General features: G+C 44.6%; 1 protein-coding gene and 1 long non-coding RNA gene across 3 annotated transcripts; both read right to left on the bottom strand.

Annotated features, from left to right (window-relative positions):
• Positions 1-4,532: 4,532 nt before the first annotated feature.
• Positions 4,533-11,456, bottom strand: LOC123461655. The gene is made up of 3 exons (XR_006637779.1): positions 11,405-11,456; positions 8,000-8,002; positions 4,533-7,782 (listed from the first exon to the last, which is right to left on the bottom strand). It is a non-coding gene; the product is annotated as an uncharacterized LOC123461655 (long non-coding RNA).
• Positions 11,457-14,106: 2,650 nt separating this feature from the next.
• Positions 14,107-24,462, bottom strand: Snrpg (small nuclear ribonucleoprotein polypeptide G). 2 transcript variants are annotated; one of them, XR_006637778.1, is made up of 5 exons: positions 24,340-24,462; positions 21,289-21,311; positions 19,574-19,698; positions 16,038-16,157; positions 14,107-14,248 (listed from the first exon to the last, which is right to left on the bottom strand). XR_006637778.1 is itself a non-coding variant. In XM_012951119.2 (4 exons), exons 1-4 carry the CDS (start codon positions 24,369-24,371, stop codon positions 16,107-16,109), a joined length of 231 nt encoding a protein of 76 aa, XP_012806573.1. In that variant the 5' UTR covers positions 24,372-24,462; the 3' UTR covers positions 15,998-16,106. The 2 variants fall into 2 exon arrangements, 1 of the variants encoding a protein (XP_012806573.1); XM_012951119.2 differs by lacking the exon at positions 14,107-14,248 and having other exon boundaries at positions 15,998-16,157.

Below are 24,462 nucleotides of genomic sequence, written 5' to 3'. Positions count from 1 at the left end.
TTCTCTGTTTGGCAGTTTCATTATAATATGGCAAGGAGAGGTTCTTTCCAGGTTTTGTCTGGCTGGTGTTATAAAGGATTCCTGTATCTGCATTGTAACCTCTTTGCCAATTTGGGGAAAGTTTTCTTTTATGATTTTGTTGATGACATCTACTATGCCTTTGGAGTGAAAGTCTTCTCCTTCTACTATGCCCTGAATTCTTATGTTTGATCTTTTCATAGTGTCCCAAGTATCTGGAAATTCCCACTCATATTTTTCTATTAGTCTTTTTTTATTTTTTTGACTGTATTAGATCTGCCATGTGGTATTTTAGCTTAAATATTCTGTACTCTTCTTCGTCCATTTTACTGGTGAGATTTTCTACGGAGTTAGGGTCTCACGCTAGCCCAGGCTGACCTGGAATTCACTATAGAGTCTCAGGGTGGCCTCGAACTCATGGCAATCCTCCCACCTCTGCCTCCAGAGTGCTGGGATTAAAGGCGTGAGTCACCACACCCGGCTTGAGTTTTTTATTTCATTAACTGTGTTCTTCATTGGTAGTAATTCTGACTTTATTTCTATTTCCGTATTTATGTCTAGTATTGGCCTCTTTATTTCATTAATCTGGTGTCCTATGCTTTTTTTTTTAAATCTTTTTTTTTTAATTTTTATTTATTTATTTGAGAGTGACAGACACAGAGAGAAGGACAGATAGAGGGAGAAAGAGAGAATGGGCGCGCCAGGGCTTCCAACCTCTGCAAACGAACTCCAGACGCGTGCGCCCCCTTGTGCATCTGGCTAACGTGGGACCTGGGGAACTGAGCCTCGAACCAGGGTCCTTAGGCTTCACAGGCAAGCGTTTAACCACTAAGCCATCTCTCCAGCCCCTATGCTTTTTTTGATTCCTTTGATTTCATCTTTGATTTCTTCTTTGACTTCTTTGAACATATTTATAATCATTCTTTTGAAATTTTTTCTCAGGCATTTCCTCTATTTGGTTCTCACTGGAGGTAATTTCTGATGTATTAATACTTTTTGGTGGATTTATATTGTCTTGATTTTTGGTGTTTCTTGTGTGTGCATACTGGATTATTTAATGATTAGATATTCTAGTTAGCTGGGTATTATTAGATGTATCAGATAATCTGATGTTATATAACTTCAGTGTAGGAGTTTATGGCGTTAGGTGTGGCTCTGAAGACTCTCAGAGTATTTATCCAGGAGTGGGAATTATGACAACCAGATCCTCTAACTGTCCCTTAGCACATGTGGTGCCCCATTCCACATCCTTAATCCTGACAACAAGGAGGTTAAGATTTCTGATCTGTTGAGGGTTCCAAGTCAGCTTGTGGCCAGGTGAGACCCTTCCCTGGTGTGATCCCAGTTACCTCTGCTCCTGCTTGGGTCCTGCTGTAGGTTCAAGTAGGTGTGGCAGGGTCCTTGGATCGCTGCTCTGTTCCTAGGAGTTGGGCACTGGCAGTGGGGGAGGGGAGGCTGCTCATGCTGCTCTAGCTCTCTTGCTGTTCCACATGTTCTTCTACCTTGTGATCTGCTTCTCTGTTGTTCACTTTCACTCTCCCTTCACGTTTCTCGAGTTTGCGGAGAGCTCTGGGGTGAGTGGAAAATCCTTTCACCTGGCTTTTCCTGTGGCTCAAGCTGAGCCTGGTGGCTGTCTGGCATGCCACGGCTGCTGCAGTGGTTGGCAGACCTGCTGGAGCTGCTTCTGCCAGCCTGTGTGGGCGCTGGATGCTCTGAATCTCTCCTACTTCTCCGCTGTTGTTTCAATTTCCAATACACCTTACTTTTTAGGAAAAGTGTATATTTTGCTGAGGTTTTTTTTTTCCCCCCTTAGGCTGCTTTGGCGTGGTACCTATGCCGCCATCTTAACTGGAAGTCAGACCACCAGATTCTAATGGGAAGTCTCAGGGATGCTGCCAGAAGGCCTAAAAATTTGTCTAAAGTAGGCCAGGTCATACAAGGAGGAAAGCCCAGGGGCCTTCCTAGGGTGACTGTTGGAGGCCTACCAAACATACACACCCCTAAACCCTGAAGCGAAGGAAAATCAGTTCACTGTGAACATGGCTTCGGTCAAACGTGTGGAGCCAGACATCCACAGAAAGCTCTAACAACTGGATTCATGGGTAAGCAAATGGCACAACTCATAGCCATATCAGAAAAAGTCTACAACAATAGGGAGACTCCAGAAGACAGGCAAACAAAAGGACTCACCAGAGTGCTACTGGCAGCTATAGGGAGAGGAAAATCTGATTCTCAAAAATTAGGAGATATAGCCTATGGAAGGGGGAAAGACAAACAAACCCCTCAAAAAAGGAGGGGCGACCCCATCTCCAAAAAGACCATTGCACTTACTGCAAAGAAATAGGACATTGGAAGGATGACTGTCCCAAAAAGCAGAGGGAGGAAGTTTTGGAGATAGAAGAACTGAATCAGTGAGGGTGTCAGGCTCATGTCCCCTCCATGAGCCCTGGGTAACCCTAAAGGTGGAGCAGAAACCAGTAGAGTTCCTAGTTGACACAGAGGCACAACACTGCATCCTAAAACAACCTATGGGGCCCTGGTCTAACAAGAAAACATGGGTCCAGAAGGTCACCAAAACTAACCAATATCCATAGACTACCTGAAGAAAGGTGGACTTGGGAATGGGACAGGTAGCCCATTCACTTATGGTTATCCCTGGGTGCCCACACCCACTCCTGGGATGAGACCTCTTGACTAAGATGGGGGCACAAATCCATTTTAGCAGCAAGGGAGTACAGGTCTTTAATGAAATGACCCCTTACACATTCTGTGTCTCTAGAGGAAGAATAAAAACTCTATACCCCACCCCCTCTGATTGCCAACAAGGAACCATACTTGGAAAATTATGGGAGGAAATTCTAGGAGTATGAACATAAAGAAATCAAATGGGGCTAGCTAAACATTACATCCCAATTTTGGTACATCTAAAAGCTGATGCTAGTCCAGCCCGAGTCTGCCAGTACTCCATGTCTCGGAAGTGAAAGTGGGGATAACACCTCACATAATCCTATTCTGGGAACAAGTTCTTGCCAGTCTGCCTGGAACACCCCCCTTTCTGTCGGTAAGAAAACTCCACTCCAGTGACTACTGACCTATGCAGGACTTAAGGAAAGTTAGTAAAAAAGTAGAAGACTTGCGTGATCCTGGGGATTTGCACCTGGGTCCTTCAGGTTCAGAGTCAAATGCTGTAACCGCTAAGACAGTTCCCAGTTCAAGAACTCGCCCACCATCTTATTTTAAATTTTAAATATATTTTTTTAATTTACTTATTTATTTGAGAGCGACAGACACAGAGAGAAAGACAGATAGAGGGAGAGAGAGAGAATGGGCACGCCAGGGCTTACAGCCTCTGCAAATGAACTCCAGACGCGTGCGCCCCCTTGTGCATCTGGCTAACGTGGGACCTGGGGAACCGAGCCTCAAACCAGGGTCCTTAGGCTTCACAGGCAAGCGCTTAACCGCTAAGCCATCTCTCCAGCCCTTATTTTAAATTTTAATTTATTTATTTGAGAGCGAGAGAGGCAGGGGAGACAGAAAATGGGAGGGCCAGAGCCTCTAGCCACTGCACATGAACGACAGATGCATGTACTATCATGTGCATCTGGTTTATGTGGGAATCAAACCTGGGTCCTTAGGCTTTGCAGGCAAGTGCCTTAATCATTAAACAATCTCTCCAGCCATATGAGGACTTTTGCTTATTATTTTTATTAACAACTTCCATAATTATAAAAAATACTCCATGGTAATGCCCTTCCTCCTCCCACTTTCCCCTTTGAAACTTCATTCTCCATCATATCCCCTCCCCATCTCAATCAGTCTGTCTTTTATTTTGATGTCATGATCTTTTCCTCCTATTATGATGGTCTTGCATGGGTAGTATCAGGCACTGTGAGGTCATGGATAACCAGGCCACTTTGTGTCTGGGGGGAGTATGTTGTAAGGGGTCCAACTCTTCCTTTGGCTCTTACATTCTTTCTGCCACCTCTTCTGCATTAGACCCTGAGCCTTGGAAGGTGTGACAGATATTGCAGTACTGAGCACTCCTGTCACCTCTTTCCAGCACTGTGATACCTTTTGTGTAATCCCAAGGTCACTGCCATCTGAACAGAGAAGATTCTCTACCCAAAGTCAGAGTAGCACTAATATAAGTGTATGAACATTAAGAGAAGTGCTTACTGGACAGTTTGATAAGCACAGTATGTACACTTAGCCAGACAGCAGCAGACGTTACACCCCTAGAGCTCATGACTAACCCTGTTTTAAGTTTTCAGTATCAGGGATGTATTCCCTCCCATGGAGCGGACCTCCAGTCCAATTAGAGGGCAGTTGGTTTCCACAATGACAGATGTGCCACTATTGCACCCATTGGCTCATTTGGCCTGTTTGGCCAAAAATAAGGCTTGCAGTGTCCACTGTTGAGTATCTTCACTGGTGATTTCTTTCTCTCTCACTGGACTGCATGCAGAATAGCTTCTTCTAGCTTTCTGTCAGCTGGTCTACATGGAGGAGGTTATCAGCTCAGGTCCAGCAGGATTTCTCAGTGGCCTTGCAGCTCAAGTATGTGGAGTCTTCAGCAACATGGTCTTACCATCTATTCCTGGTGTGAAACCAAGGGCCTCAGCAATGCCTTAGAATGTTTTGGGGTGCCCACCATCTTTGGTGAGGCACTCCATGAAGACCTGGGTGAATACTGACAGGCACATCCCCAAATAACCCTCCTGCAGTATGTTGATGGCTTCCTTATAGCTGCCCCAGATGAGGTAACCTGTTGTTTGGCAACTGGTGCCTTGCTCAGAGAATTGGAGCAGATGGGATATTGAGTATTTGCATAAAAGGTACAGCTCTGCAAAAGGGAGGTAACACACCTAGGGTATATACTCAAGGGTGAGGGGGCAATGCCTTCTGTCTCAAGCCCAGGAAGAGACGATCCTCAGTATCCCCACTCCCAAAACTCAATTACAAGTTCATGAGTTCTTGGGCTCGCCGGGATTCTGTAAACTCCAGGTGCCAGGATTCAAAGAAATTGCTAAACCTCTCTATGAGGCCACAAGGGGGCAGGATAATGCCTTGAACTGGACTCCAGAGATGGACGGAGCCTTTCACCAGCTCTAGGAGGCACTCCTTAAGACCCAGCACTGACCCTACCAGATATCTACAAGCCTTTCCAACTATATGTAGATGAAAACAAAGGCATAGCTAAGGGGATGCTGACTCAAACTGTAAGCCCTTGGAAAAGACCAGTAGCCTATCTGTCCAGATAGCTGGACCCAGTAGTGCAAGGATAGCCAATCTGCCTGAGCATCATAGTGGTGGCCACCGCATTGCTGGTTAAATATGTAGATAAGACAGGAATTGATCATAGGTACCCCACATGCCATCAAAGGGATTTCAAGTATCCCCCAGATTGATGGATCTCTAATAACTGACTGGAGCATTACCAGTCGCTGCTTCTGAACCTGCCCTGCATCTGATACCACCCTTCCTCAGCCCTCAATCTGGCCACTTTACTGCTGGACCCAGACCAGGACAAAAATATGACTGCTCAATAGTATTGAACCAGGTCCAAAATGTGAGGCTGTACCTCACAGACATGCCCTGGCTGAATGCAGAGATGGACTACTTCACAGATGGGAGCAGTTACATTCAAGACAGTCTCAGGTATGCGGGTGCTGCAGGAGTAACTCTTGACTCTGTAGTATGGGCCTCTGCCCTACCAGCTGGGAATTCAGTCCAGAGGGCCAAATTAATTCCCCTGACTCAGGCCATGAAAATGGCCAAAGACAAAATTGCAAACATCTTCATGGACAGCTGATGGACCTTTTCCACAGCTCATGTCCACAGGCTCATTTATAAGTAAAGGGGGCTGCTCACGGCAGAAGGAAAGACCATCAAAAAACAAAGATGAGAGCCAGGCGTGGTGGTGCATGCCTTAAATCCCTGCACTCGGGAGGCAGAGGTAGGAGGATCATCAGGAATCTGAGGCCACCCTGAGACTACATAGTGAATTCCAGGTCAGCCTGAGCTAGATTGAGACTACCTGAAAAAATATAAAAAAATAAAGATGAGATCCTAGTCCTATTAAAGGTGATGTGGCTGCCCCTCAAGATAGCCATCGTCCATTGCCTGGGCCATCAAAAGGGGGAAGATAAGAGTGAAAGGAAACAGACTGGCCAATAAGGCTGCCAAAGAGGCTATACTAGACTCGAAAGCCATGGCCTTGGTGGCTATGGTTCCACCAGAGCTCCTTCCGACCCCCATTACAGCTCAAAAGATAAGGAGGACCTAACCAAATGCCAAGGACTCTTTCAAAAAGAAGGATGGCTCCATACAGCTGAGGACCAAATAATTCTCCCTTCAGAATTTGCTAAACAGGTCATTCATCAGATTCATCAAAATACTCATATGGATCTTAGAAAACTTAAGGAGCTGCTGAGAAATTCTAACTACAAAAATTTCCACCTAGGGTCCTTGGTGAATGAGATCATTTCCCACTGCCCTACCTGTAAGGCAGTAAATCCCTTGACTGTAGGACAAAAGGCCCCGGGAAACCAGCTACACGACAGAGACCAGGCACAAACTGAGAAACAGACTATACTGAAGTCAAACTAGGTTTATATGGATACAAGTACCTTTTAGTTCTTGTAGACACCTTTTCAGGCTGGGTGGAGGCATTCCCCACCAAGAAAGAGACCACCATCATAGTGGCTAAGAAGCTGGTAGAAGAAATTATCCCCAGGTATGGACTGCCTTCATTGTTGGGATCTGATAACAGACCTGCCTTCATATCTCAGGTAACACAATTGCTTGTTAAAGTTGAGGGAACAGATTGAAAACTTCATTATGCCTACCATCCCAAGTTCAGGCCAGGTAGAGAGAATGAACCGGACCTTAACTAAATTAACCCTAGAAACTGGCAGTGACTGGGTAGCTCTCCTTCCTTATGCCCTGTATAAGGCTAGAAATACCCCCTATACTCCCTTTGAGATACTATATGTGAAGCTCCCTTCCCTTCTGCCTAACCTTCAACCTGAGATCCTTGCAGAATCTGACCATCAGAAGTTCCTGGAATCCCTATAAGCTCTCCATAAAGACCAAAAACAGATTTGGCCAGACATATGCCAAATCTACGAGTCAGCTCCCCCTCCTAACCCCCACTGCTTTGAACCAGATGATGACGTCTGGATTAAGAGACCAAAGACTCTCGAGCCACGATGGAAAGGCCCTCACACGGTAATCTTGACCACTCCCACAGCCATGAAGGTTGATGGAGTCAGAACCCGGATACATCAATCCCATGTCAAACCTGTATGATGAGAGACCACTCAACAGTTGCAACACCAAAGGAAGAGGCCTCCTGACTACTTGTCTCCAGAAGGATGGAAGATTCAGCCCCACCCACTGGACCCACTAAAGCTAAGACTTTCCAAATCCTGATCTTGATCTCTGCTATGGGTTTGGCCCTCACTGGACCTAACCCTCACAAGCCATATAACCTCACATGGGTGGTTACTAACATGGTTACAGGGACGACTGTTAATTCCATGTCCCACTCAGCCCCTATTGGAACTTGGTTCCCTGACATAACATTTGACTTGTGCACATTGACTGAAGGGGATTGAGATATCTATGCTGAACTCCAAAATTGCTACCACCCAAGCAGGTGCAACATGGTGTGACACAACCCCTTCTATGTCTGCCCAGGAGGTAGGAGATCCAAGTCTCAGAAAACCAAATGTGGGGGGCAGAATCATTCTTTTGTACAAGCTGGGGCTGTGGGTCAACAGGAACAATCTCTTGGGACCCCCCTCCCCACACTAGTTAAGGATAACCTTATTATAGTTAAATGGCCGGGGTCAGACTCACAAGGATGGAGATGTAGACTGCAGCCCAAACTCTACTCAAATGGTCACAGGGGACAATGTGCTTTTAGTATCTGTAACCCAATCATTATTAAGTTTACCCCAAAAGGTAAAATAGCCACCAACTGGGGAGCAGGAAAAACATGGGGACTATGGTTCTATAAACCAAATAGTGATTTTGGGATATTTAGCTCCTAACTCAAAAGATAAAATTCAGGCCTGAAGTACCACTAGGTCCCAACCCGGTCCTGCCACCCATTAAAATGTCACCACAGGAGCAGGAGGCTGTGCCTACTGAAAGGACCAATCTAACTAATAAGCCTAGGGTGACTTGTATCCCATCCAGGAGCCCTGCCCCAAAGTCAGGAGGCCCAACCCCAATCCGGGCCTTAGGACTTACTCTGGGCCACCTATTGAATAATAAATAACTCTAGGCCTGAACTCACTGATGACTGCTGGTTCTGCTTAGATGCAAAAGACCCCCCCCCCACACACACACTATAAGGGAATAGCCATACTTGGGAATTACACCACCTCTGAGGATAATGGGGCCTGCCACTGGCACCACCCGGGCATCAGGAAGTTAACTTTGGAACTGGTTGAAGGGAATGGACTCTGCATTACAGGTGAACATAAATCTGTCCCCCATACTCATAGACACCTATGCCACACCACCCAAAAAGCCCCAAATCAGGAAATGTACCTCATCCCTCCAGATGATGCCTGGTGGGCCTGCTCTATTGGGTTGATTCCTTGTGTTTATACTTTAACACTCAACCACACTGATGGATTCTGTGTGCTGGTACTGCTAACTCCTAAGATCCTTTATTATTCAGGTAAAGACATGGAGACTCGACTCTCCCCTCTCCCGACTAGAAGATCAAAATAGGTGGCAGTTGCTGCAGTTCTAGTCTCCACCCTGCTAGGACTCGGCATTGCCGGAGCCACCAGAGTGGGCACCTTGAGTTCTCCAAGACAAAAATTACAAGGCCCGAAGTCTAGCAATAGATGCTGATCCATCCAAGCTAGAAAAGTCTCTCACATTTTGAAACTCCCTTATCTTCACTAGCTGAAGTTACCCTTCAGAACAGGAATGGACTAGGCCTCCTATTCCTCCAATCAGGTGGTCTATGTCTAGCCCTAGAACAATGCTGTGTTTATGCTAATTATTCTGGAATCATCAAAGAATCAATGTCTCTAATAAGAAAAAGATTATAAGATAGAGAAAGAGAGGAAAAAATCTGACAACTGGTATGAATTTTTTAATTGTCCCCCTTGGCTCACTGCCCTCCTTTCAGCAGTGGCAGGGCCCCTGATACTGTTGCTACTCACCCTCATCTGTGGGTCCTGTATCCTTAACACGCTCATAAGGTTTGTCAAAAAACGTGTATCTACCATTCAGCTTGTGGTATTAAAGTCCCAATATTAACTCCTAGACCACTCTCAAGGATTTGAAATGGAACCTATCTCAAGGGGGGAGTGAGAGGATCAAATTTGCTCCAGTTTACAGCTAGGCCTAGGTTTCAGTTTCCCAGAGAGGCAAGCAAGATTTCTGGGACAAACCACGAACAAAGGGCTGTTAATCAGCAGTGACCCTGACATGTGGCTGGAGAAGATAGCCGCCCAGGGGCCTCAGTCAGTTCCTGCAGTCTCGTAAGACATGTTTAAACCTGCCCAAGGATGGTAAAATCTGGGCCACAATCAAAGGTGTACAAATGTAACTGCTGCTTGCTTAGCCAATCACATTAGAAGATGACCTAACCTCCTAAAATTCTCCTAGTTGTGCTTAAAAGGGGCCTGTGTGCTCCTCTCAGGGTTGCCATTTTGTATGAATGGTTGACTCCCACATGCTGGCTGTTCCTGCAGAATAAATACTCTTTGCTTTTACATACTATTTGAGTACAGGGTCTTTCTTCAGCAAGTCATGGACCCTTACATTTGGGGGCTCGTCCTGGGTCACTTCAGACACCCTAGACTCGATAGTAGTGTCTAGGGGGAGCAATTGGTTTTCTGCTGACCAGTAAGTTGGGGCGTCCCTCTGTACTGTGTCTTTGTCCTGCTCGATTCCTTGTTTTTCTGGTAGATCTGGTGTCTGGACACAATCTGGAGGCCCACAAAGATCAGGAGGATTATTCTCACACTTTTACAATAGTTGTCAGCTAAAACCTTAGAAGCTAAGCACAGGGATATTATTATATAAGCATGGTACAAGCAAAAAGAAGCAATAGACAATATAAAATCTTATTCATGCAGTACATGTGATAGTCTTGAGAGGATCTTGGTGGGCGCTGGGTTTTTGGATGATTCAATGGTCATCTGGGTCCCCAGAGGTGCTCTTCTTTAGTTGAGTGTATCCATGGTCTCTTCCCAGCTATCATTACTGCAGTGGGGGTTGTCAAGACTATAGTGAAGGATCCTTGGCAGCAAGGTTCCAGGTTACCAGGACTATGTCTTTTTATCTACACCAGGCCTCTGGGTTCAAATGGAGATGGTAACAGTTCTAAGTTGGGTCTCTGGGACTAGGGGTTGAATCTGCTAGGGAGTCTGCTGGAGAACCTGAAGGGACTGGAAAATACCATGGTTAGTAATTTCTGACAATTGTTCTCCCCCCCCATTACCCCAGTTTAGGGAGTATAGGGGGAGGTCTATCATTGAGAATTTAAAAGGCTTTTTTTTTTTCCTTTCTTTCTTAAGTCTCCAGCAGGCAGATCCCTGATGGAGGACACGTCATTGGGGGTGAATCTTCAGTCCAGTCCTACTATATGTGTAGAGTCAGTCTGAGCTCTGCTTGCGCTTGCTGGCTGTTGGTGGTGCTTCTCTGCTATGGATAAATTTGATGGAGACAGCTTCCCCTGCCATGATACTTCTCCTAGGATCAATAAGCCTGAAATGAACACTTTGCTCTCATAAGGTGCTACTGGTCAGATGTCTGTCCCAGCAATTAAAAGATAACTGCAACAGGTCCTTATGTCGAGTCATATCACCTACAAATAATAATTTTACTTCTTTCCTAATTGTATCCCTTTTATTTGTGTCTCCTTGTCTTATTATTGTACCTAAGGCTTCCAGTAGTATATTAAATAACAGTAGAGAAAGTGGGGGCTGGAGAGATGGCCTAACATGCCTGCAAAGCCTAAAGACCCAGGTTTGATTCTCCAGGTTCCACATAAGCCAGATGTACATGGTGGCACATGCATCTGCAGTTAATTTGCTGGTAGTCCTGGTGCACCCATTCTCACTCACTCACTCCCCCTTTCTCTCTGGCCGTAGTAAGTATAAATTAAATTTTTTTTTTTTTAAAGTGGAGAAGGTGGATACTCTTGTCTTGTTCCTGATTTTAGTGGAAATGCTTTTCTTCTTTTTAAAAATATTTTATATTTATTTACTTGAGAACAAGGAAGAGGGAGAATGGGCATGCCACGGCATCCAGCCATTGCAAACAAACTCCAGATGCATGTGCCACCTTGTGTATCTGGCTTACATGGTTGCTGGGGTGTCGAACTTGGGTCCTTTGTCTTTGCAGGCACATGCCTTAAGTGTCAACCCATGTCTCCAGCCTGTTATGTTTTTCCATGTTTAGTATAATGTTGGCTATATGTTTGTCATAAATAGCCTTCCTATGTTAAAATATATTGCTTTTATCCCCAGTTTCTTTAGGATGTTTGTTCTGTCTTTATGGTAGGGTCTCACCCTGGCCCAGGCTGACCTGGAATTCACTATGTAGTCTCAGGCTGGTCTTGAACTACTGGCAATCCTTACCACTGCCTCCTGAGTGCTTGGACTAAAGGCATGTGCCACCACACCCGGATTTTTTAGGACTTTTATCATGAAGAGATAATGCATTTTTTCAAATGACTCTTCTGCATCTATGGAGATGGTCAAGTGATTTTTGTCCTTCAGTATACTTATCAAGACAAGATCAGGCATTCAGAGTGGTATGGCCATAGACCCTGGAGTCCATATAGTGTTATTATGTACATGCCTTTAATCCCAGCAACTGGGAGACCCACATCTTTTTTTTTTTGAGGGCGGGGGGATTGAGGTAGGGTCTCACTGTAGCCCAGGCTGACTTGGAATTCACTAAGTAGTCTTAGGGTGGCCTTAAACTCATGGCAATCCTACCTCTACCTCCTGAGTGCTGGGATTAAAGGCATGTGTCACCATGCCTGGCCCCATCAAACCTTTGATGTGTTTCTGTATTCAGTTCACCAGTATTATGTTGAGAATTTGTGCATCTATGTTCATGAATAAGATTGGCCTATAGTTTTCTAGTTTTGATATTTGTCTTGTGTAGGTATCAGGGTAATGCTGGATTCAGAAGGCAGTTTGGTATGGTTACTCCCTTCCCAATTTACTGAATAGTTCAAGAACTGTTGGTATTAGTTCTTTGAAGGTCTGATAAAACTTACCAGTGAATCCATCTGGTTCTTCACTTATTTATAAATTTTTATTTATTTGAGAGTGACAAAGAGGCAGATAGAGAGGGGGAATGGGTGCACCAGGGCCTCCAGCCACTGCAAACAAACTCCAGACACGTGTGCTCACTTGTGCATCTGGCTAACATGGGTCCTAGGGAACTGAGCCTCAAATCAGGGTCCTCAGGCTTAACAGGCAAGTGCTTAACCACTGAGCCATCTCTCCAGCCCTCTTCACTGCCTTTTATTTAAAACTTATTTTTTTTGTTCATTTTTATTTATTTATTTGAGAGCTACAGAAAGAGGCAGATAAGAGAATGGGTGCACTAGGGCCTCCAGCCACTGCAAACGAATGCCAGACACATGTACACCCCTGTGCATCTTGCTTATGTGGGTCCTGGGGAATTGAGCCTTGAACCAGGCTTATTTATAAAATTTACTTGGAATTCACACCCAGATTTTATCATGTGCTGATTTTGGAACCTATTTCAAGTTTTCTGAAAAACATTTAATTTTTAAAAACTTACACATTATTTATTTGAGAGAGGGAGAGGAAGGGATGGGCTCATCAGGGCTTCCAGCCACTGCAAATGAAGTCCAGATGCATGCACTACCTGGGTCCTTACATTTTGTAGGGAAGTGTTTTAACCTGTATGCCACCTCTCCAGCTCTGAAAAAACATATATAAAATTCTGAAAACAGCTGGGAATTGTGGCGCACACCTTTAATCCCAGCATCTGGGAGGCAGAGGTAGGACTGCTGTGACTTTGGGGCTAGCTTGAGACTCTACCTGAAAAAAAACGAAAATTAGCGGGCAGTGATAGTGCACGTCTTTAATCCTAGCACTCAGGTGGCAGTAGGATTGTCATGAGTTTGAAGCCACCCTGAGACTACATAGTAAATTCTAGGTCAGCCTGGACTAGAGTGAGACCCTACATTGGGAAAATAATAATAATAATAAAAAAACCCCAAAAGTATGAAAGCAGGCTGGAACATTATTAGAAATTCAGAAAACTCAGTATTGAATATTCCTAAATCTAAGCATCAGGTAATTTTGAGGCTGTCATTTCTGTTGGCAGTTTCATAGAACCATAGAGATAAACTTTAAAAGCTGTAATAATTTTTTTATAAGTATCTGTCCTCAGTAACTCTGGATTCATGCATCATCATTCTGGACCCTGAGATTCTATGTATTTGTAACCTGCCTAACCCCTGGTTCTGCAAGGCAGAGAAGCCAAGAAATGAGAGCCATTAGGGATATTCCCAGATGTAGGCTGAGCCTGCAAACAACTGGGGACCTACACCCACCAACTGAAAAGGGAGGTATACAGAGGACAAAGCATCAGTCACAGTGGCAGATGGAACTCCCAATAGGAGTGTGATTGCTAGTGCCCATCTGGAATCAGCCTTAGTGTCTAACTTTTCCAGGTCAACACTTAGCTGCTGGGAAGTACAGTGAGATAGCATAACCCTAGCTAGAGCTGCACTGCACCATCTCCTTCTAATCCCCTCATTGTCAGGTTGTACAGAGCAAGGAAGACAAACAAGCTTTGAAATAGGTAAAATTTCTCTCAGAGTCATAAAGACATGGAAGAACAAAGACTTGAACTCCTGGCATTAGCATTGAGCCAGAAGCAATTTTAGTAAGGTTCTCTTAGAACCTCTTCAGATCTGGCTTAAGCATCTCATCCACCTAAGAGGCCTTTGTATAAACTTGCAGAGACTTCAACCTTAGTTTGTTGCATCCTTTTTTTTTTTGTTCTTCCAATTTTTAGTTTTTCAAGTAGGGTCTCGCTCTGGCCCAGGATGACCTCAAATTCACTATGTAGTCTCAGGGTGGCCTCGAACTCATGCCATCCTCCTACTTGTGCCTCCTAAGTGCTGGGATTAAAAAGCATTCGTCACCATGCCGGGCTCTTGTCACTTCAATTGTTTAATTCTTTCCTCAGTGTCAGGCTGTGGAGAAATAAAATTCCCGTCAGCTCTTTGTCAATATCTTAGTGAAGCTGCAGTCACTGCGGCTCTCTGAGCCTTGCCATGCTGCCAAAGGATGACAAGAAAATGCCAGGAAGTCGGCTAAGAAAGACTAAGACCCAGTCAGCAAGTCTGGGGGCAAAGCCAAAAAGCAGAAATGGTCCAAAGGCAAAGTTCAGGACAACCTCAACAACCTAGTCCTGTTTGACGCTACTGAAGATCCATAGTTCCCTGGCCAGAGCAGCCCTTCAGGAGCTCCTAAGTAAAGAACTTATAAACTGGTTTCAAAGCAGAGCTCAAGTTATTTATATCAGAAATACCAAGGGTGGAGATGCCCCTGCTGCTCAAGAGGGACACCTGACCAGGTTCAACTTTGTAGTAAAAGGTGTGTGCCACCACACCATGCTTGCTTTTTTTGGTATTCGAGGTAGGGTTTCGCTCCAGCTCAGGGTGGCCTTGAACTCATGGATTCATGCCTGGATTCTTTTCTAATATTATATTTGACAGAGAGGCAGAGATAACGGGCATGCCAGAGCCTCTACCAACTGCAAATGAACTCTAGTCACATGCATCATCTTATGCGTTGGGCTCACGTGGGTCCTGGGAATTTGAACATTGGTCCTTTGTCTTTGTAGGCAAGCCTTAACCACTAAGACATCTCTCCAGCCCTACAACTCTCAAGAGTAAAAGAATTTACAGAGGGTGTGTAACGTCCCTGGTATTATAATCTCCTGAATTATCTTTTTTTGTTTTATGAGGCAGAATCTTGCTCTAGCCCAGGCTGACTTGGAATTCTCTACGTAGTCTCAGTGTACTCCTACCTCACCCTCTAGCCTCAATAATAATAATTAAAAATAATTAAAAACAGCTGGGCGTGGTGCCACATACCTTTAATCCCAGCGCTTGAGAGGAAGAGAGGTAGGAAGACCACTGTGAGTTCAAGGCCACCCTGAGACTACAGAAGGAATTTCAGGTCAGCCTGAGCTAGAGTGAGACCCTACCTCGAAAAACTAAAAAGAGTTGAAGTATGTGCATTTTTCAGTCCCTCTCTTTTTTTTTGGAGGTAGGGTCTTGCTCTAGCCTAGGCTACCTGGAACACACTCTGTATGTAGTCTCAGGCTGGCCTCAAACTCATGGCAATCATCCTGCCTCTGCCTCTTGAGTGTTGGGATTAAAGGGGTGGGCCACCACACATGGTTTTATTCCCTTCCTTATTTCTTTCTTTCCCTTCCTCCCCTCCCTGTAGCCCAGGCTAACCAGGACATCAGCCTGTACTCTTGGGCTGGCTTCAAACTCCAAGTGATCCTCCTACCTTTGCTTCCTGAGTGCTGTGATTAAATGTGTGTGCCACAATACTCGCCTGAAGGCATGTCTCGTTAGGAGTAAAAAAATGCAGTTATACTAAAAATACTGTGTAAATTAATTCCAGGCTATATGCATAAGGTTATATACTGCAAATATACATCAATTCCATGTTTAGGCTTGGATCCATCCTTATAGTACCTTATGATATATACATAAATATTCCCAAATCTGAAACACTTGTGGTCCACAAATTTGAGTTAAGGGAAACACAACTGGAATATGAAGAGTAATAGATGATCAAAGTTAATAGTGCTAATATTTCAGAAGCCCACTCATATTTGTAGACTCTCACTCTCATCAGTGTTGAAGAATAAAATACTCATTCTACTTTTATACTCACATCATCTCAAAGAGCACTTTTGACTATTACATTTTGCAAAAAGTTTAATATGAAAATGTACGTGACCTGATTTCACATCAATAGTAAAATAGGCCTTTTGAGAAGGGGGCATGAATTCCTCTAAAAAGTCACTGTTTAAACTCGTTCCAAAGCTTCCAACATGATGATGCTATTTCCTCGTATGACCTAGAAGAAAAAATGTAAAAGAACAACTTAAGATATACCAGTGATTAAAGAATTCTTAACAAGCCAATGACTTTTCAATAATACATTTCTGGGCTGGAGAGATGGCTTAGTGGTTAAGCGCTTGCCTGTGAAGCCTAAGAACCCCGGTTCAAGGCTCGATTCCCCAACACCCACGTTAGCCAGATGCGCATGTTGTCTGGAGTTCGTTTGCAATGGCTGGAAGCCCTGGCGTGCCCATTATCTCTCTCTTTCTCTCTGCCTCCTTCTCTCTGCCACTCTCAAATAAATAAATAAAAACAAAATAATACATTTCCGTTTGTGAGGCTTTTTCCAAGCCACAGGGACACCAGTCTTTACTATTTCTTTGCAAGGAAGGAGGGGGAGGGAGAAAAGGTGTGTAAGCATGTGCACATACTTTGAGTGTGGGCACTGGGGCCTCTTGCTGTTGCATAGGATAGATGCATGTGCCACTTTGTGCATCTGACTTTATGTAGGTATTGAGGAATTAAATGAACCCAGGTTGATAGGCTTTGCAAGCAAGCTCTTTAAATGCAGCCCCCCCAATAGTTCATGGCATGAAGCCACTTAGGCCCATTAGAAGAAATTTACATAGAGATCAAAGAGTAATAATGAACTTTATGAGATGCCAAGTCATTACTCACTGCCTCCCTTCAACTGAATTACTCACAGGCACCCAATCTTAGAAAGCCCCCAATGCCAATCTTCAAGTAGAAGGCAATGAAACCAACTATATGCCAGTTAAAGTTCTACATTGGGGGGTAAAGACAGTAAGTGTTCTGGTAACAACATGAAAGAGTACATGACTCACTGCTTCTAGAAAGGAAGAGAAAGTTATAAAGAAAAGGACTGCCTGATCTAGGAGATATGCTGTATATGATGATGAGCATAGAGTAATGAGAACATAGGTGAAACTGTTGTCAACTGAATTCCAGAGGGGTAGAAAAACCATGAAACTGGAAGGCTAGGGGACTGGTAAGAAGTCATCCTTGATGGACTGTAGCTATAGAGATCTGCAGAATGCAGACCATTCAAGTAAAACTGGACAGTGAAAGGGAGAAACTGATGACATGTGTAAGCCACTTGGGTATTAGAAGAACCAGGCCCATGAGGCATAGGACCCTGCCCATTGGTGGCAAAAACTGGGAAGACCCAAGACTCATCAAAATGACAAGAAATGGCTGAGGAGATGGCTTAGCAATTAATGCACTTGCCTGTGAAGCCTAAGGACCCAAATTCAATTCCCCAGTACTCACATAAGCCATATAAACAGGGTGGTACATGCACCTGAAGTTTTGTTTGCATTGGCTAGAGGCCCTGGTACCTCTTCAAATAAGCACTTGCCTGCAAAGTCAAAGGTCCCAGGTTCAATTCCTTAGGACCCAAGTAAGCCAGATACACAAGGTAGTGCATAAGTTTGGAGCTTGTCTGTAGCTGCTTGAGGCCTTGGCGTGCCCATTCTCTCTATCATCTATCTGCCTTTTTCTCTCTCTTTCTCAAATAAATGAAACATGAACAGAAATTTCACTGGTTAGCACTGAAGGAGTCATCTTTACCCCAAACGCCAGGGCTCAGGAAACGTTGTACAGGAAGTAGAGGAGCGAATATGACTGCTGCTCTGTTAGCCAAATAAAGTTCTTTATGGAGATGGTGGTCTGCACAGAGTAGACTCAAAACTTGTATCAAAGCAGAAAATAAGAGGCTGCCAAGAGTTCAACATTAAATGAGGTATCTATCAGGCACTTCATGGCTCAAGGAACATTGTGGAAGTGGGGGAGGAAAGACTATCCACAGTATGGGAGGGATTACCCTGGGCACTGCCCTCTCCAAATAAACCAAATGGTGTATTCATGACCAGACAATGTTTACGGATATGCCCACAAGACCTATGCTGCTCTGAGCCCACGGAAGGTGGAAAAGGACAAAAACAATGAGACAAAAAAACAAGGGAAGGGCTACCTAGAAAGAGGAGGGTCCTCAGTGCATTGGGGAGGACAGGATGGGCACAGAATCAAATGTCTATATATATATCGAAGTTATCAATTAAACAATAAAGAAGACTGGAGAGATGGCTCAGCAGTTAAGGTGCTTGCCTATAAAGCCCAATAATCCAGGTTCAATTCCTCAGTACTCATGTAATGCCTGATGGAGTGGTGCATGCATCTGCAGTGGTTGGTGGCCATAGCATATGCTCATTTTCTCTCTCTCTCTGCCTGCAAATAAATAAATAAAATTAGCCATGCATGTTAGCTTATGCCTTTAATCCTAGCACTTAGCAGGTAGAAGTAGGAAGATCACCATGAGGGCTGGAGAGATGGTTTAGTGGTTAAGGCATTTGCCTGTGAAGTCAAAGGACCCAAGTAAGCCAGATCCTCAAGGTGGTACATGCATCTGGAGTTCACTTACAACTGCTGAATGCCCTGGTGCACCCATTCTCTGTCTCCTGACTCTTTCTCTTGCAAATAAATAAAATAAAAAAATTAAAACGAGGATCACCATGAGTTTGAGGCTACCCTGAGACTACCCAGTGAATTTCAGGTCAGCCTGGGCTGCAACAGGACCTTATACTGGAAAAAAAAAATATTTATTTGCCCCTGTACATATGTGTGCATGTGCTCGTATATGAATAGGCATGTTGGGGCTTCCTGCTATTGCAAAAGTAACACCAGATACTTGCATCACTTTTTGGGTTTGCAAGTAGTGCTTTTAACTGCTGAACCATCTCCCCTAGTCCTCCTTACATCTGAGATAGGGTCTCCTGCTGTTTTGCTGTTGCTTCTTGGAAGCTTCTGGATTCTCCTGATTTTGCCTTCTACTGCCACAGGGGCATTAGGATTACAGACACATATGGCACTATGCATTTGGCTTTTATGTGTGTGGCACTGAGGAAGATTGACCTCAGGTTAGAAGGCTTGCAAGCAGGTGTATTTAAACCACTAAGCAACCTCCCCAGTCCCTCTAGCTCAGTCTAACCTGGAGTGGTGTGCCACCATACCTGGTTTATCTACTTTTTTTGTTTGTTTGTTTGAGGTAGGGTCTCACTCTAGCCCAGGCGGACCTGGAATTCATTAGGTAATCTCAGGGTGGCCTTGAACTCAGGCAATCCTCTTACCTCTGCCTCCTGAGTGCTGGGATTAAAGGCGTGCACTACTACGCCTGGCTTCATCTACCTTTTTTTGAGATAGGTTCTCTCACTGGCTTAGAGCTCGACAATTAGCTAGACTGGCTAGCTTCAGGGATCATCCAGCATCTGCTCCCCCAAAGTACCAACACACCTGGCTTTCTAGGTGAGTAATGCAGACTGAATTTAAGTTCTCATGTTTGCAAGGCAGGAATTTCACCAACTGAGATATTCCCCCAGCCCCCAAAAGTACTTCTCTACAAATCTCTTTACTCACCACCATCCCAATATTATTTTGCTGCCCACTAGTTGCCATTTCCACACATTCATCAATCACAAGATTCATGAAGGGATCAAATCCCCGCAGTATTCCTTGGACATGTCTGCCGCCATTTAATTTCACTTAAAAAAAAAAAAAAAGATGTTTTGACAAAACTATTAAGCATTTATCACAAATCAGGTGAGATAAGATGCAGATACTTATATGCCAAGCACTGATCTCAACATTTTCCCCCTACTTTTCTCACATTTTAATTTATAGTAAATCTTTTGTCAGGTGTGGTTTCTCATGTCTGTAATGCCAGCACTTAGGTAGCAGGAATTCTGGGAGTTTGAAGCCTGCTTGGGCTACAAAACCAAACAAAGAAAAAAAAAATCACCTTATCTTGAAGGGAGTGTATTGTTGGGAGTGGGCTTTGGGCATTGGTGAGTTTCCCTTGCCAGTCTTTGGCACACTCTCCTGTTGCTACTGTCTACCTACATTGACCAGGGGGAGTTGTCTACCCTCTGCTTATGCCATTGTTTCCCCCTGCCATCACGGAGCTTCCCCTTGAGTCTGTAAGCCAAAATAAATCTTTTTCCCCAAAAGCTGGTCTTGGTCGGTTGATTTCTACCAGCAACATGAACCTGACTGCAACAGTAAAGATGGTACCAAGAGGTAGGGTTGCTGCTGGATACCTGACAATTTGGCTTTGGCCTTTTGGAGTTGATTTTCAGGAGGAATGTGGAAAATTTTGACACCTTGGTCTAAGAGACACCTTGCAGTGCTGTAAGTACAGTTTGATGGACTATTCTGGTCAGAATTGGAAGACCCGAATGCAGGAAGAACTATGGTCTGTGAAGTCTGGCTTGTGAAGGTGAAAATGAGCTTTGTCTGGATTGGGCCAGAAGCAGTTTATTTGAGAGGCTTGCTGTTATGCCTGTGTCCTGAGGATTTGTGCAGGGTTGCTGTGCATAGAAACGGACTAGTGTGTGCAGACGGATATGGCACAGAAAGAAATCTTAGGGGTGAAACTGCTGCCCATTCAGCTGCATTGAGAGGTTACAACCTTTGAGACTAGGCCAGCTGACATGCACTGGGGCATCAGGAAGAACGTAGACTCTTTTGAAGGGGCCTGAGTGTTCATGGAGTGTCCTGTGGTTCAAAGTGTGCTTTATTCCCCTGATGGATTAATAAATTGGTACCCTACCTATTATTGTGGAGTATAAGAAATGCAGGAATGGGAGGGTCATTGAGTTTGCAACACAGTCTTGTGTTTTGGAAATGGACAGTGTGAAACAGGTTTGCTGGATGCCTGCACGGAGACCTGATGGAACCCCGAGGACAGATTGTGAGTTGCAGTGGAGACCCAGTGGAGATGCCAGGACCACGAGATGGCTGCTGAGGAAAGCTGCCAGCCCTAGATGAACTATTCCAGGACTGGGAGTAGACTAGCTGGATGGGTGCAATTGGAAATCCAGACTTGTTTACAATGGCTGGAGGCCCTAGCCTAGCCTTTCTGTCTGTTTCTCTTCACTACTTAAAAAACAAAAAGTTCAAAGCATTAAGTGCAATAGGAAATTAGCTATAGTCTAGTTAGAATTTTAAACCTGCTTAATTAATGGGTATGAATTAGATGCTCTATATACTTTAACTTTGTAAAGTGGCCCCAAACATCATATACTGCCAAGATATATACGAGTGAACTTAAAAAAAAAAAGGGATAAACTTACGTGATAACTTCTTGTCCATAAATCTGGAAAAAAAAAAAAAGTAAAAATTACAAAAGAGAGAGAGAGAGAGAGAGAGAGAGAGAGAGAGAGAGACACTATTCCAGGGCTGGAGTGATGGCTCAGCAGTTAAAGGCACTTGCTTGCAAAGTCTAATGGCCCAGGTTTGATTTCCCAGTTCCCACATAAAGCCAATGGCACATGCATCTCATGTTCCTTTGTAGTGGCAGGTGGCCCTATGCATCTATACCCACTGTTTGCCCTCCACTTTTTTTTTTTTTTTGCGAAGTCTGTTCCTTCTTTCGCAGACAGTGTTATTAGAGAAGAGTCCATCACAGTCAAGATAAACTATGGCAAAAAAAAACTTATGACGTAGGAGGGGGAGTTCAGTTAGGCCAGGGTATACCAACTTTGGCATGTGCTGAGCCAAATACTTCCTGGGGTATCGGAGGCAAGATTCTCAGAGCAACCCCCCCTCCCCAGGTAGGGTCTCACTCTAGCTCAGGCTAACCTGGAATTCACTACATAGTCTCAGGGTGGCCTTGATCCACCTACCTCTGCCTCCCAAGTGTTGGGATTAAAGGTGTGCACCACCATGCCTGGCTCAGATCAAGCTTTCTACTCCCAATTAAGAAAATATTGAGGGGCTGGAGAGATGGCTTAGTGATAAAAATGCTTGCTTGTGAAACCTAAAGACCCAGGTTTAATTCCCCAGTACTTATTCAGATGAGCCAGATGTAAAAGGTAGCACATGCGTTTGGAGTTTGTCTGCAGTGGTGCATCCTGCTTCTCTCTCAAAATAAAAAACAGGGCTGGAGAGATGATATGGCTTAGCAGTTAAGGCACTTGCCTGTGAAGTCTAAGGACCCAGGTTCAATTCCCCAGTACCAATGTAAGGCAGCACATGGTGGGGCATGCATCTGGAGTGTGTATACAGTGGCTAGAGGCCTTAAAAAACATTAAGAAAGAAATACTGAGTGATTACCAGGTTTGCCTATGCTAAGTGTGAGACTCAGCCTCTAAAAAAATAAAAATGACAGAGCCAGGCATGGTGGCTGCATACATTTAATCCCAGCACTTGGGAGGCAAAGGTAGGAGGATCACTGTCAGTTCAAGGCCACTGTGAGACTACTAGTAAATTCTAGGCTAGACTGAAACTCTACCTTGAAAAACCAAAAACAAAGACTACCTACTGAATTCCAGGTCTGCCTGGACTGGAGTGAAATGCTATCTTGAAAAAAAACATGAAATCAAGAGACCAAAAAAGAAAGGTATCAACTTTTTAGAATTGGAGATGAAGCTCAGTGGTCCAGCAATAAACATAAGGCACGCAACACCAAAAAACAAAACCTCACAATCACAAAAAAAAATCACCAGATCCATTTTCTGAAATCCTCAAGTATTATCTGTTAAGAATCATTAACAGAGGCTGGAGAGATGGTTTAACAGTTAAGGCACATGCTGTCAAAGTCAAAGGACCTAGGTCCAATTCCCTAGTACCCGTGTAAAGCCAGATGAACAAGGTGGTGCACGTACATGGAATTTGTTTGCAGTGACTCCCCCATTATGTCTCCTTAATCTGCCTCTTTCTCTCTCAAATAAACTTAAAAGATTAAAAAAGAATCAGGAGAATGGAATTTCAAATGGGATAGTGTGGGGGTGGGGAGGGAGGGAATTACCATGGGATATATTTTATAATCATGGAAAATGTTAATAAAAATTAAAAAAAAAAATCAAAAAAAAAATAAAAAAGAATCAGACAGGGTTTGGATTAATGGCTCATCAGTTAATGTGTTTGCCAGCAAAGCCTAACCACCTGGTTGATTCCCTAGTACCCAGGTAAAGCCAGATGCACAACGTGGCTCATGCAATTCGTTTGCAGCAGATGGAGACCTTGGTGCGCCCATTCTCTCTCTTCCTACTTGAAAATAAAAATTTAAAAATCCTGGCATGGTGGAACACACCTTTCATCTCAGCACTTGGGAGGTAGAGGTAGGAGGATTGCTGTGAGTTCAACAACAGCCTGAGACTACAGAGAAAATTCTGGCCAGCTTACCTTAAAAAGAATTAAAAAATATATATCTTAAAAGTCAAAAAAAGAGGGGAAACACTGCCCAGTGGTTAAAGGCATTTGCTTGCAGAGCCTGACGACCAAGGTTCGACTCCTCACTACCCAGGAAAAGCCAGATGCATGCACCACTTTGTGTATTATCTGGCTTTAAGTGGATACTGGGGAACCAAATCCAGTAACTTTTTAAAAAATCAAATCAAACTAAAATATGCAGGACTCCCCCTTCCCCACCCCGTGGTAGGGTCTTGCTGTAGCCCAAGGTGACCTGGAATTCACCATTATAGTCACAGGCTGGCCTTGAACTCACAGTGATCACTCCTACTTTGGCCTCCAGACTGCTGGGATTAAAAACATACACCACCAACCTGGCATGCAGAAGTTTTTGCACAAAACTTGCTTTGGTAAGAATGTGCATTTGTAAGAGGCCCTGGAGTATCCATTCTCTTTCTGCAAATATATGAATAAAGGTATTTAAAAAAACTGTGAACTTGGGCTTGGAGGTTAAGGCGTTCGCCTTGCAAAGCCAAAGGATTCCGGTTCGACTCTCCACGAAAGCCAAATGCACAAAGAGGCGCACGGTTCTGGAGTTCGTTTGCCGTGGCTGGAGGCCGTGGCGCGCCCACTTTCTCTCTCACTCATATAAATAGAATAAATAAATAAAAAAGAAACTAAGAAGGGCGAGATGAAAGGGATTTCTTTTAAAAGCCCAAAGAGCAACTAGAAACACGATAAACACAAGTGTGACGCTACTGAAGACTAGAGACAGGCAGTCCGTGAGGTCTCCCAGAAGGAGGGAGCCGAGCGTGGAGAGCCTAGGCGGGAACCAGGACTCAACCGCGCGGCGGGGGCCCACGGCAGCTCCGTCAACCCAGAGACACGCGACCTGCGCTCGCTTCCCGCTCCGACGCGTGCGCCGGACGTGGCGGGCTAGCCGTGCCTCCTCGCGGGTCCCAGGAGGCCACAGAGCCTCGGGCTCTACTCACTTCTTCAGCTCGGGAGGGTGGGCCTTGCTCATGGCGGCTCGTCCACAGGACCCGCGCTCCTCACCAGGGGGTTCCCAGCCGGTCTCGCGCGCGGCGCCTTGTCGACTGGCGTCTGACGTCACG

Source organism: Jaculus jaculus, chromosome 6 (genome assembly GCF_020740685.1).
Source record: "Jaculus jaculus isolate mJacJac1 chromosome 6, mJacJac1.mat.Y.cur, whole genome shotgun sequence".
Taxonomy (NCBI): Eukaryota; Metazoa; Chordata; class Mammalia; order Rodentia; family Dipodidae; genus Jaculus; species Jaculus jaculus.
Note: the sequence above shows the minus strand (reverse complement) of the source record. Positions and strands in the feature narration are given on the sequence as shown.